Below are 13,449 nucleotides of genomic sequence, written 5' to 3'. Positions count from 1 at the left end.
CTCGGCTTGTGCCAGGAGCAGAAATCTCTGGTGGCTTCAGTTAGACCCTTGAATCATCCTGACCCATCTCTCTCTCTGGCGATCCGGATGCCCACCCAGTGGGTCCTCTAGTCTAACAGGCGCTGAGTAACAGGCTGTCGAGGGACTGCTCGCCGGCCCCTCCCAGCGAAGATGAAGCCTGAGCCGTCTTCAAAAAGCACAGGTTTTCCTTCACTCTGAACTGGTGAAAGGGCTCAGCTGGACCTGAAGCAGATTCCCAGGTCTCAGACCGTTTGATCCAGGGACAGCTGTGAGGACAGGAGGCTGAGTGCAAGGCCCACATCAAGCAGCCGTGGGTCAAGCCCCTCCTGCTGGGCGGCAGCCATGGGCTCCAGCCCTCGGAGGTCTGCAGGCATGTCTGGCTGGGGCGCAGGCCGGGCATGAGGCTCGAGTTATTCTCAGACCTTGGAAGCAGATCAGCACGGCGACTTGAGCCCCTCCAGCCAGCAGCCTCACTCCCTTTCCCGGCAGAGTGGTCCCGCCATCTCCACACTCCAGCCGCCTGCTCACACTCGGACCAAGCAGGCCTCCCGCTCTGGGCTTTGGCACCTGCTGCCCCCTCGGCCTGGAAAGGCCGATGCCTCGCCCTGGGCTCCCGACTCTCTACCTTCACTCCCGACCTTCCTTCGGAGCAGGTCACCACCTGCCACATCACACCCTGGTCTGCCCTATCTCCAAGTACAAGTTCTGGAGGCCTGGTGACCTAGGGCCTGGCACACTGGCAGCGCTTAATAAGTATCTGCTGAATGAATGAAGCCTCTTCCCTTCAGATACACTATAATTTTTAACAAATGGTTTGATTTTTTAGGTGAGTTGTCGTCAGGATTCAGGGACATTACGCCTGGGCACACACATGGCCCGAGGCGAGTCGGCTAATGCTCCTCTGTGGTCGCCTGGAAGGCTGGACCACACGCGTTCCCAGGTCTTTCCCCAGGGCCATCCCCACTCCACGTTTTCAACAACGAATTACTGGCTAACATTTGTTTTTGGCCCATGGCCATGGAGCATCAAACTCAGCTCCCAGGACGACAGAGCAGCGTTCTGGGGAAGGGAGCACATCTGCTCCGCCTGGACGCCCTCTGGGCTCGCCTGCGGGAGAAGGCGCCCCAGCCCTGGCAGCTCATCCTGCCCCGTCGCCTCCACCTGAGACGTCCTGGGCATCAATGGGGAAACACCCTCTGACGCCATTCATCAGTTTCGGCTGGAGTCAGATGTGTGTTAAGGGAGGAGGATGCCGGGTACTGCTCCTCTGTGTCTGTGGTTACTAAATAAATTAATGTAAACTAGAGATAAAGGATTCAAATGTGTCCCGCTTTCCTTGCTAAGGTAGACGGCACCAAGTAAGCTGCAGACAAGGGTCGCGGGGCTGGACTGGTCAGCCCTTGAGAACGGTGGGGTGACAACAGGATTGGGGGGGGTCACAAACCTGCTTCCCTGGCCTGGCCCTTCTTGATGAGGTGTGGGCAGCTTGCTGACTGGATGGACAGTCTGGATCGTGTACTTCCTGGACAAGCTCAAGTTCAAAATAATTTGGGAGGTTGACATGAATTTACTGACTCTTGATTTTATCAAGTAAACTCCTTAAACAGGTCAGCAAGCAAAAACCTTCCATCTCTGTCATTATGGCCTCCCCCAGGAAAGGATGCTTTCATCGTTCAGGAGTCAACAGAGGCAATTTTTTTTTTTTTTTGCGGTACGCGGGCCTCTCACTGTTGTGGCCTCTCCCGTTCTGGAGCACAGGTTCCGGACGCGCAGGCTCAGCGTCCATGGCTCACGGGCCCAGCAGCTCTGTGGCATGTGGGATCTTCCTGGACCGGGGCACGAACCTGTGTCCCCTGCATCGGCAGGCGGACTCTCAACCACTGCGCCACCAGGGAAGCCCAAGGCAATCTTTTTTACATTGAATACATGTGACTTTACGAAACCCTGCCACAATACCCTGACTCTTCTCATTTTGCCACGAGCTGGAGACACCAGCAGTTGGTTACAGCTGGGACTTCTTAAGCCTTAGCTAAGGTCAGCTCGTGGAGTGCAGTGCCCAGGGCCGAGTCCTGTTTCATACCCTCAGGTGCCCTAACGCTGGGTCTCCTGGGCCAGCAGGCTGGGCCTGTATTCCTCAGACCACCATGTGCCACAACTGTCACCACGTGCTCTGGACAAAGACGGGAAAAGCAAGCTGCCAACAGCATTAGGATTCCGTGAAGAGAAGGAAGGCTCAGCCTCTGAGCTGGTGTCACTCACCCTATTAAAGCCTGGATCCTCTCTCCAACCCAAGGGCCTCAGTCTCCCTGAAGCTCCGTGTTGCCCATGTTTCCATGGCAAACATAGCCCCCTTGACTTATTTAACAGACCTGCATTGCTGTCCGTCTCCCCATTAGAGAGTAAAAGCCCTGGAGGCAGTGATGGTCCCGAGGCCTGACACAGGACCTGGGACGTGGCAGACGCTCAGATGTGTTGAGAGAAGAACACGGTTACAGAAGGTGCGCTCCTGCCCGCTCCCAGACTCTCCCCCACTGCCCTCCCGCCAGCTCCACGCTCCAGCGCACACAGGATGGGCAGCCCCGGGCGCACCATGGTCTTTTGTGCTCCTGGACCTCTGCACATGCTCCTGCCTCACTTGCTCTCCCCGTCCCTTACCCATCCCTCACAACCCAGGCACGAGCTCCCCTCCTCCCCCTATGGGGCCAGAGCCCCTGACCTGGGCTGGCCTTTGGGGTGCTGCTCATTTACAAGGGCTTCAGTACAATTCCTGGTTCTGTGCCTGCCTCTCCACCTGGACCCTGTACCTCTCAAAGGCAGGATGCCTGCTGCTCCACGTGCCGAGCCTGGTGTGCAGAGGCAGCTGTGAGCTGAGCCCGAGTGCTGGGCGAGCGAAGCAGGCCTCTTCTCAGCACCCCTGTCTGTGGACGTGCTGACCCCAGGCAAGGCCAACATCAAGTGCCCACAGGAATGACCTGGCTACACCCGAGCATCCCAGTGTCTGCGGAAGGGACAGCCAGTGGATTGGGGCTGGGAACGTCAGGGCACCTGGGACATGCTCGAGAGGGCGGTAGTCCCCGTGTTCCTGATGACCTAGCGACCATTCTGATACTGGAGACTCAGATGGACATTCTTTCTATTTTTATTAACATTCTTTTTAAGTTTTTTTGGGAAAGAACTGAAACACAGCTTTCCTTTCTTTAAAAGGAATCTTAACAGACAATTCAGGATACTACTGATGTGCTGCTTTGGTCACTGACGTCCACATACAGGCAATTTGACTCGGGAAAAAGAAGACTGACTCAAGGAAGCCAGATTCAGACAGATGCTAATGATGAGAACCCAAAATAAAAAAGTAAGGGCTGTGAAAAGGCACCTCCAGGATCATTCCACATTGTTAACATTTCTCTAGATAACCTGGCCTGTTAGCAACTGGGTTCACGGCCCTCTGAGGGAACTCAAGATGAAATGAGTCCTTCCTGGCTAATGTGAACTTGCTCTGACAACGTCCCTGCCACCAAGTCAGTGGGGTCTGCTCTCCAAACAAATACCCTTCAAAACCACACCCGCCTCTGACAAACCCAACCTCCCTTCCCTGGCACAGGGATCTCAGACATGCCGAGAAGCAGCCCGGCACCTCTAGGTGATGAGAGGTGACTCAAGGTCACACACAGAACGACGCTGCCCTCCTGGTCCTAGAACAGTCTCTGCTCCCAGGGCAGGGCTCCAAGGCCACCCCAAAATGCGGCCAGCAGACATTAGGGTTCCCCCCCACGGCCCTTTTTGGCTGGGGGAGGGGGAGGGTTGACCGTTCTGGGCCAACTTTTGACAGGGGTGTGAGATCTTGGACGGAAATTGTGGTACTTCTACGTCGAAACAGACAAGTAAAAGTTTCAACTGCAAAGAACTGCTCCATTCATGCGCTGACAAACATGGGGGCAGGGAGGGGAATACACTAAACAAACCTTTCCGTCTGTCTGTGGGTGGCTACTGCTCTTTTGAATCTCCTGATGTGTGTAAGTGTTGCTCCCAGGCAGGAAGGAGCCTATTATACAAGCTGCCAGAAGACGCAGCCTGTTAAATGCCTTTAAATGAAGCAAACACACAAGTATCTGGTGAAGAAACTATTTTGGAGAGAATTAAACAAACATTTAAAGCCTGCTCTCAGCAGGATGCACACCGGTGTGGCGGGGACTGAGTGCTCGCTGCTGTGGTCGGGTCAGGGTCATGGCTCAACCTGGGCGCCAGGGAAGCCCGGCCTGGAGGCGCTCGGTGCTGCCTGGGGGCGGGGGCCACGCACCTTCCGGACCACGGGGCTGCCATCGTTGATGAGCTGGGCCAGCATCATGGCCACATTGTGGTCGATGGTGGTGGAGTGGTCCGTCCTCTCTGCGGAGTTGCCCACAAATGTGCCGAGGGCAAAGACTGCTGCGCAGCGCACCTGCAGGTGGGACAGGGGGCAGTCACCCAGCGGCCGGCTGTTTGGCTCTAGCCGGGGCCCCTGGAGCCGACCTGACGCAGCCCGGTCTCGTCCACGGTCCTCTTGGCCCAGCTCCACTCGCGTAGACGAGCAGGAGCAGGGAAACAAGAGGTAAGTGGCGGCCCCGCCTGGGGGCCAGGTGACAGGCTGTGCAAGCATCAGAGACCACACCAGGCACCGGGGAACCCACAGAGGGGGACGCAGGGGTCTGGGGCCGGGGCTGGGCCTTTCTGGCTGTGTGGTCTCCAGGCATACCTTGACCTCAGTTAGCCTGAAGTGGCCGTGGGTGTGGACTCACCTCAGGGATGGGGTCGGAGAGAAGGCTGCAGAGCTTCTCGTGAGCGCTGTCCCTCACCCCGCACCACCGGGCCGAGTCAAAGTTCTGCCAGATCCGGCCCAGGCAGATGGCCACCCACTGGCGCAGCAGGGGGTGGGGATCGTTGAGCTGCTCCAGGCAGATGGCGATCAGGTTTCCCTGGAGGCAGGCTTCCTGCGAGAAGGCAGGCAACACACGGCATCACCCTGACCACTGAGGAGGGAGGGGTGCCGGGCTGGACCCCAGCTCCCAGCGTTTCTCAGGGAAATGTTGCTTAATCACATTGCAAGATGGCCTCAATTTTCCTCATTTTTTTTTTTTTTTTCTGGCTGTGCTGCACGGCATGTGGGATCTTAGTTCCCGGACCAGGGATCGAACCCGTGCTTCCTGCAGTGGAAGCACAGATTTTTAACCACTGGACCGCTGGGGAAGTCTCTCAATTTTCCTCATTTTAAATCCCACCAATATCAATTCACCCTGGCTAAACAAAGGGTCCGGACCCCACTCCTCCCATGGAGCCCCTTGGGTTGGTGTGATCCTGCAACACCCCCTCTTCTGAGGTCACTGTTTCATCAGACATTCAGAACAGTTCTGCTGGCCCCCAAATACTGGAGCTTGGGGCTGTGCCTCTGCAATCCACAGGGAGGCCCTGCAGGGGTGGGGACATGACGTGACACTCACCTGCCCCGTGTTATAGCTGTTAACGATCACAGCCAGAATGAAGGCTGTCATGGTCCTGTGCTCAGCCTGGAAAACAGAAATCACCTGCTAGTTTGCACTTTTTTCATGGTGGAAACTCATCACTCCCAAGCACTAGAGTTATCCTTCCAGAATCTTTATGATTATGCTTGGTGTGTAATTAAAAGTAATGGGAGCCAGCTTTATTGTCTTTTGAGTCCACAAAAAGGAAGAGCACTTTTAAGAGGGTCTGACAGTTTTGGGTTGGCCTCTCAGAGGACAGATGGGTCCCTGATGTCTGATGCTGCAGGAGGGGCATGGGCCTCTCTGATTCTGCTCCATCAGAGGCCGCCCTGTCCTGCCCAAGTCTATGGAAGCAAATCACCCTGGTCGTAAAACGACCGACCACAGTCCCTAACTTGGCTTCATTATCCCTTCCTCGTGGTCTTCTAGTGGACGGATCGATTCTCATTTTCTCCTCTCCTCTGTGCCTCTACTGACTCAGAGATCAGTGTTATGTTAACTATTAGTGGTACCTAGTCATTCTTTAGAGAATGAATAAAGTTAGTCATTTCCTGTGTCTCCCTTGGATTCCCAATACTCCTCCTCACGTGTCAGCCCCTCACGTGAGTGACTGTTTTTACTTATTCTTACAGCCGATGCTGATTTAGATACATGACAAGTTTGCAGCTGTCTGCTTTCCGATGCTTCCTGCATCCTACTGTCCCCTGGGCTCCATCTCCTCCTGAAGTGCGGTCCTCCTGGCTGCCTGGGTGGGGTCAGCGCATGGGAAGCCATCGGTCCTGAGATGTGCTGGCTTCGCCCTCTCCCTGACTGACACCGGGGCAGGCACAGGGTCCCGGGGTGACGGTTCCCTCTGTGCTGTGAGGGCCTCTCCTCAGTCTTCCACCCGTTACTCTGGTGACTGCTGTCCAGATCTTTGCAACAGTCTTCCTTTTTGTCCTGGTTACTTTCAAGATTTTTCCTCTTGCCTTTGACATTCTATACTTTCATTACGATAAATCTTTGTGGGGATTTGTTTTTATTTAACCTTCTCAAGACTAATGGTGCTTTATAAACCTGAAAACTCATTTCTTCCTCAAATCTGGAAAATTCTCCGCTAGACCAGTTGGATCGTGTGTCTCCCCCACCGCCTCACCTGCCCCCACCATCTCCCTCTGGCCTGTGTTGGATGCAGCGAGCCCTCTCAGCCCCTCCGTCACGTCTCCGCTTTGCTTCATCTCACGTGATTTCTCTACGGATTCCTTTACCTGTTGTGTCGATTCTGCTGTTTAATTCATCTACGGAGCTTTAAATGACAGTGACTGTCTTTCATTACAGGTTCTTTTTTCCCCCCCAAATCTGCCTATTTATTAAAAGACTCTAGTTGGTCATTTTTTGAGGAGGAGTAAAAAGGACAGAATACATTGTTCTTTTATAATAGTCACAAAAGTACTTATGAGGAAACATAAGAGTTTATTTTTGGATGTAATTAAAACAAATTGTTTATTCACTAATTTTAAACATACTCATTTGTATTGATTGTCAGTCTTTTTCAGAGAATCCTATTAGTTTCAATTCTTGGGGAGCCAACCCTCTTACATGCCAGCTCTGCTTATGTCCCTTGAACATGGGTTAGGAGCAGGCCAGCGCTCCTGTCATGAGTCTCAGTACCCTGGCTTCGTAGGTGTCCCTGCAGAAAGGTTCAGCCTTTGCCGCTTCCAGGCAGGCCCTGGAGATTTCATGTTCCTCTCTTAGCTGGCGGCTCCCCCCGCAACGGGGGGTTTCTGTTTCTCACGGGGGCCTTTCCTGACTTTCCGTCCAGACGTCGACAGACAGGACCAGCTCTTCTTGTCCTTGTCTGGTGAGTGGGCGGCTCGCCCCACAGGCCCGTGTCCTCCATGCAGACGGGGCTGCACGCGCGTGGAGCGCCAGGGTCACTGTGAGGTCTGCCTGTGAGTCCCACCGTGCCCCTCCTCTGACATCGGTTTTTGGCATTTGGGGATTTCCTTTCCTTTCTTTCACATCTATGTCCTCAAATCTTCAATGTTTTTGTAGTTGAAGTGGGGCCCACTTGTGCTGGCTTCGCTCACCACTTTACTGCATTTTATCAGCTTAGATGTCTTATTTGTTTGATTTGTATCTTACCCTGAAGAACAGGGAAGTGATTATTTCCAACATTTGTATAAAGTCTAAACTTTAACTGCCTATGATAATGTTTAAAAACCACACTTCAGTTAAAACACACAAGTTCTACTTACCTTTCATAACAATCCTGTTTTTGACGTTTTCTGTATTTTGAAAAATGTGTTTGTTTTTTTATTATTGTCATTTAGTTCAGAAAACCAACTAGAGGGTGAATTTACACACAAAAGTTCCTTTACACAACCAAAGCCACCTAAGACTGTGTGAACAAGCTGTTAGACTTAATTAAACATTCTGATAAAAATAAGTTATATTAAGTAATTATTTAGGGTGTCTATTTTGTTCTTTTTACTATGCTAGGAGTTAGAGGTAGGGAACATAGAAATTAATTAAAAAACACTTATAGGAAGTTATTCTATATGCTATTTATGGATTACTAATTTTTAAACAACTTAATACAATGAAATATATTTAAAATTTAAACTTTCAATCTCTTCTTTCCACCTTCCCGCCCCCCTCCCCGGCTTTCCTTCCTGATTGAGAAGGTGTAACAGCCTCCTGTCATGTCCAGAACCTGCACTGGGCAAAGGAACTGCCATATTATGGATGTACAAGTACTCATTGATCTAACTTGGCTGACAGGTTGTGAGGCAGAGTGGATTCTACTTCACTACAAAGATGTGCTCGGAAAATGGACTCACTGTAAACAAAAATACAGCCTGTGTGTCAAGTTTCACTGTAACTCTTTACTCAGGGAAGCAGCTACTGAAATATGATGGGAAGCAAAGGGCACCATCTGAGTGAGGCAGAGCCGGGGTGAAAGCGGACCCCCTCCCGCCACCATGCCGGCCCCTCTGCGTGGAGTAACCTTCCCCAGAGTCCCCGGGAGACGCGTCACCAGAGCTGGTCCTTACTGGCATGTACGGATCTGCCAAGACCGAAAGGAAGTACTTGTGGCCGTTGTCCTTCACCAGGTCAGCTTGGCACGACTGGGGAGAGAGAGACACAGGAGAAACAGTGAGTGCAATTCCGGGAAGGGACTTCTTTTTCTTCTTGGGATGTGTGAACAAACGAATGTGCAATGAATATTTTATGCCTTAATCATTTTCTCCTCTCAAGTCCAATTTTCATCTGAAAAAATAATTCCGACGGCTGTGTGGAGACACATTTTTCCTTGGCTGTGGGAAAAGGGCTGGCATCTCACACACTCTCAGAAGTGCAGCAGCTCCAAGGCGTTCTCGAAACCATCTTCTGGGTACCTGCTGAATGGGGGCGCCCTGGCTGCTGGATGGCTCCTTTGGAGACCGTCTGCATCCTGCAGCCTCCGCACACGTCCTCCCTCCCGCGTCAGCCCGGGGCCCACGTGCCTCTCCTTGCGTCTTTCAAGCTGGGACGTGCCCTGGATCAATACCCAGAAAAACTGCTTTGTGATTTAGGGTAACGTGTCCACAGGGAGACATTGAATTCCATCAGCTCCCAGCATGCTCCACTCTAGGGGAAAAAGGCCATTCAAGAAGAGAGAACCGGAATTTTAAGATCTGAGTTTCTGAGAATAAAAGGAGAAAGTTATGCACTGCAATACATCTCTACCTCTGCAGGGCACTGCTGGCTCAGGGGCACGCCCTGTGTGAAGCCCTCTCAGGGGCAGGGCGATTTTGCAGACAGAACTTGCTGTTTACTGCAGCCCGGAGCCCTGATCCCCTCTCTCCCACGCTGGCCCACTTCTCAGGGTGCTTTGATAATGAGGTGTTTCTTCCTCACATCAATAAACTAATAAGGTGGCGACTGGACTCAGCTGTTTAAGTGGTAATTGAGCGAGATGGAGGGGGTGGTCAGGAAGCAGGGGCACCAGGGGCTCGGGTTAGCAGGATAATAATCCCCAAGAGCCAGGGAAGCCAATAAAGCATGCAGCTTTCAAGTCGCTCCCATAAGGGATGCCTCACTTTGAATGAAGGTTTTGACAAATGGACTAAAAGGCATCAGCGTGATGCCCTCTGCAGAGACTCGTCCAGAAGGGGCTGGGAGGGAGCACTCATTTGGTGCCTGTAGTGCAGTGCCCGTGTCCAGGGACAAGGCTTAGGCGCCTGCATCTAAGAATGAAGCCAATGTCCTTTGATTTGAAACCAGAGATTCCACAAGTCAAATCCAGGCCCACACATTTACAGCTAAGCTCATAGCACATGTCTCATCATAGAGTAAACGACGTGTCACTAAGTCATATCCTGCTAATTCGGAAGCTGAGGCACCTGTGGGAGTATGTGAAGCTATAACTTTAATACGTCTTCAGTATCAGAAACGGCAATTATCTTGTCCATATTGAAAGACCTCTGTCTAGACGAGGCTGCCATGCAGGTGGGAACCACAATAATGCTCTCTGGTCCTGTCCATCCTCACTCTCAGGTCTCAGCAGGTGTCCTTTATGAACTGGTTTAGAAGAATCACCCCATCAGCCATCCCAGCCCTGTCCGCGACCGGGGAGCCAGGGACTTGCAGGGCTCTGACTTCTGAGGATGCTGGGACACAGGCCACCAGGCACCTGCTTGCCCTCTTGACTTGGCCAATTGCCTCCTTATAAGGCAGAGAAAACAGTCCTTGAAACTACAAAGGCCCAGAAATGCAGGCCACAGATGCAGTGCACACACAGGCCAGTGGAAAGCTCCCAGAGAGATGCAGGGCTCTGGCAGCCCAGACTCCTCCACACAGCCGCTTTCCAAGGGTCCCCTCTTGTGTCTGCTTTCCCCCAGATCAAGCTACAGATTTGACATATTAAGGCCGGGGTAGAAAGAGGGGGGAGGCGAGGAAGAGCACGACTATGAAATGGTGTTTCCTAAGCAAGCCCCTCCCCCACTACACACCCAACAGCTCTGATGCTTCTGTCTCAGGGATTTCATGGAATTATATTTTTAACATGGGGAAAAGGGAGGGAGGCAAGGAAGAGAAGAAAAGCAGAAGGGGAAGCAAGCACATAGTTCCTTGTGGCAGCAGCTGAAGATGCAGTTTGCAAGCAGACCCCTCTCAGGAGGGAGCAGAGACCAGGACAAGTCCGACCAGAGACCCTGGCTTCTGCAAGGGTAAGTTCACCGGGGGAGGGCAGGTGCTCCCCCTCGGAATATTCTGGCAAAGGATGCTGTGGGGGAGATCCCACCTTCATTCTCCTTAATGCAGACTATAAAGTCTGTTTCCTGGGGAGTGGGAAGACACAAACTGAGCACAGACCAACAGACCACCAGGCATGACGCATCAAATGAGGCGCAATCGGCAGGACAGTCCTGAGCAGTGTCGCCAGTGGACGCAGCCACTCATGTTCTGATGTGAATATGGAGAAAATCACACAGAGGGAGGGTCCTGTTTCCTGTCCTCGGGTCGCAGAGTTCACTCCTCGGGATGAGGAAAGGATGCCGGAGAGGTAAGCCGGGTTCACACAAGAGACAGCGACACCGGAGTACACCTTGACCCACTGCTACCAGAACATTAGAATCGTCTGGAGACAGATGTAGGACTATGCTGGACTGTTTATACATCCAGAGTTTTAACAACGGCACGTGGCCATAAAACTAGTAGCGCCTGAGAAAATAATCCCAGAGCAGGGATTCTGCTCACTGCTCACAAGAGCTCACTGTCCTTCACAAACCCAAAAGCACAGTCACAGGCAGTTAAAGACGCACGTCCCTCTGCACGCTTCAAAGCCTCGGCACAACGGCCTTCCCACTTGCCAAGTGTAGCAAGATAGTTAAATACATACAGGTTTTCATTTTCCAACAAATGGTTTATTACTTTAAATATTCTCGTCAGATGCTCTTGTGTTGAAGGTAAACTTCAGAATGAACAGACACCGTGAATGCTGAAATAACTGATATCAGTGGGAAAATCACTGGGATACATGAATGCTTTTATGCCTTCCATCTACTTTTCTGTATGTGTTCTAAAATTTGTAAATGCAGGGACTTCCCTGGTGACCCAGAGGTTAGGACTTGGTGCTTTCACTGTCGTGGGCCCGGGTTCAATCCCTGGTCAGGGAACTAAGATACCACAAGCTGCTTGGTGCAGCCAAAACAGAACAAAATTTGTAAATGTATTTCAAGGCTCAAAATCAAAATGCTACAGAAAGGTATAGATTGAGAAGCTTTCGTCCATCCCCTGTCCCTGTAAGGGGTGGCGGAGTCAGTATGATCATATCTTAATGTAGAAAATGTGACATCTGGATACAAAATGAAAATAAATATTAAATTAGATGGGGGTTTTTAAAAAAATCTCTTCCACTGCTATATGTAATCTCTTTACTAGTTTCTTATTTATTCTCCACACATCCAAACTGTGGTTGCCCTTCTATAAAACTTCCGAGACCTGGTCGTGTGGGCTACGGTCTCTGGCTGAGTAGCCCCTGCCCACCTCTCCCAACCCCAAATGGAATCAGCACTGCAGAGCTAGTGAGTCAGCACAGCCTGACAATTAATCACGCGGCCCTTCAGCCTCTGGATTGCCCTCGGTGACGGACTGATGCACCGGGAAGTCCCCTGCAGCCTGAGTCACTGCACCCATTCATCCTGCGAAAGTGTGATCTGTCACCTCCCTGGCAGCACCCAGTCCAATCTGCCTGTGTGGGGCCGAGTGGCCTGCGTGGGGAGGGCAGGTGAAAGCCTCCTGCATCCTCCTTCAGCTTTTCACTTCACTCTTGGCAAGTACAGGCATTTGAACAACTGCCTCCCTCCATCCCTCCTGCCAGCCAGCCAGCCAGACACATACATACCCAGCCGCAACCTGGCCTGTCATCATCATCAATGTGCACGTCTAGCAGGGCCTGGCCTCCTCCCAGGTGGGTGGTCCTGCAGGCTAAACCAGTGTTGGGACAGGCAGACCTGTCTGGACGTGGCAGGGGTGAGGTCTCTGCTTTGCTAGCCCACAGTTTTCCAGGGACCCCAGGAGGGTGGATCTGAACCTCTCTCCAGAGTAAAACCCACTCCCGGCACTTCTGAAAAGCAGCCACCTCATTTAACCAGAATGACGGCTAAGAAGAGGCCATTCTGCACAACAGTTCTATTTTACCAAAAAATGAAAACAACACCCGGAATCACTCACACAGCACAGCCTTGCTGACTACAGCTTCTGGGTAAACATGGGTCTCTGCAAACTGTGTTCTCCAACGCTGTGATTTTGTTTTGTGTTCTAAAACCTATAGTTTAGAAATTAAATGGACCATCAATGCAATTAAGTTATTTACATTAAAATGAGGAGGTGGGAAGTGCCCACGGCAAGGCAGACTTTGGGTGGGAGTTTCACAGGAAGCCAGGCCTGGCTGCCACTAAACACTGTGTGACTGACAAGACAGTTCGTGGTGATAGCGAATCAGTCCCTTTGTCCATTTGCAGGTAGTTGCAAGATGGGACAGCTGGACAGTTGGCTCAATAGGGGGCAAACTGAGAGAAGGAATATTAGAAAGTCCCAGAAATGCAAAACAAAACAATTCCAATACTAAGCCTTATAAAATCAGACTCAATGAATAATAAATAAAAGAAATTAAAAGAATGAGATTCATGGGACTTCTCTGGTGGCGCAGTGGTTAAGAATCTGCGTGCCAATGCTAGGGATGCGGGTTCCAGCCCTGGTCTGGGAAGATCCCACATGCCATGGAGCAACTAAACCCGTGTGCCAAAACTATTGAGCCTGCGCCCTAGAGCCTGCGAGCCACAACTACTGAGCTCATGTGCCACAACTACTGAAGCCTGTGCGCCTAGAGCCCGTGCTCCGCAACGAGAGAAGCCACCACAATGAGAAGCCTGAACACCACAAGGAAGAGTAGCCCCTGCTTGCTGAA

General features: G+C 51.7%; 1 protein-coding gene across 1 annotated transcript in view; it reads right to left on the bottom strand.

Annotated features, from left to right (window-relative positions):
- The window catches only part of RPTOR (regulatory associated protein of MTOR complex 1), a 342,549-nt gene that overhangs the window by 46,142 nt on the left and 282,958 nt on the right, over nt 1-13,449 (bottom strand). The window contains exons 14-17 of the mRNA XM_060290007.1: nt 8,552-8,626; nt 5,496-5,561; nt 4,797-4,988; nt 4,319-4,459 (exon numbers count right to left, since the gene is read on the bottom strand). Of these exons, the coding sequence (XP_060145990.1) occupies nt 4,319-4,459; nt 4,797-4,988; nt 5,496-5,561; nt 8,552-8,626 (474 nt within the window). The remainder of the gene's footprint in view (nt 1-4,318; nt 4,460-4,796; nt 4,989-5,495; nt 5,562-8,551; nt 8,627-13,449) is intronic.

Source organism: Globicephala melas, chromosome 20 (genome assembly GCF_963455315.2).
Source record: "Globicephala melas chromosome 20, mGloMel1.2, whole genome shotgun sequence".
Lineage (NCBI taxonomy): Eukaryota > Metazoa > Chordata > Mammalia > Artiodactyla > Delphinidae > Globicephala > Globicephala melas.
Note: the sequence above shows the minus strand (reverse complement) of the source record. Positions and strands in the feature narration are given on the sequence as shown.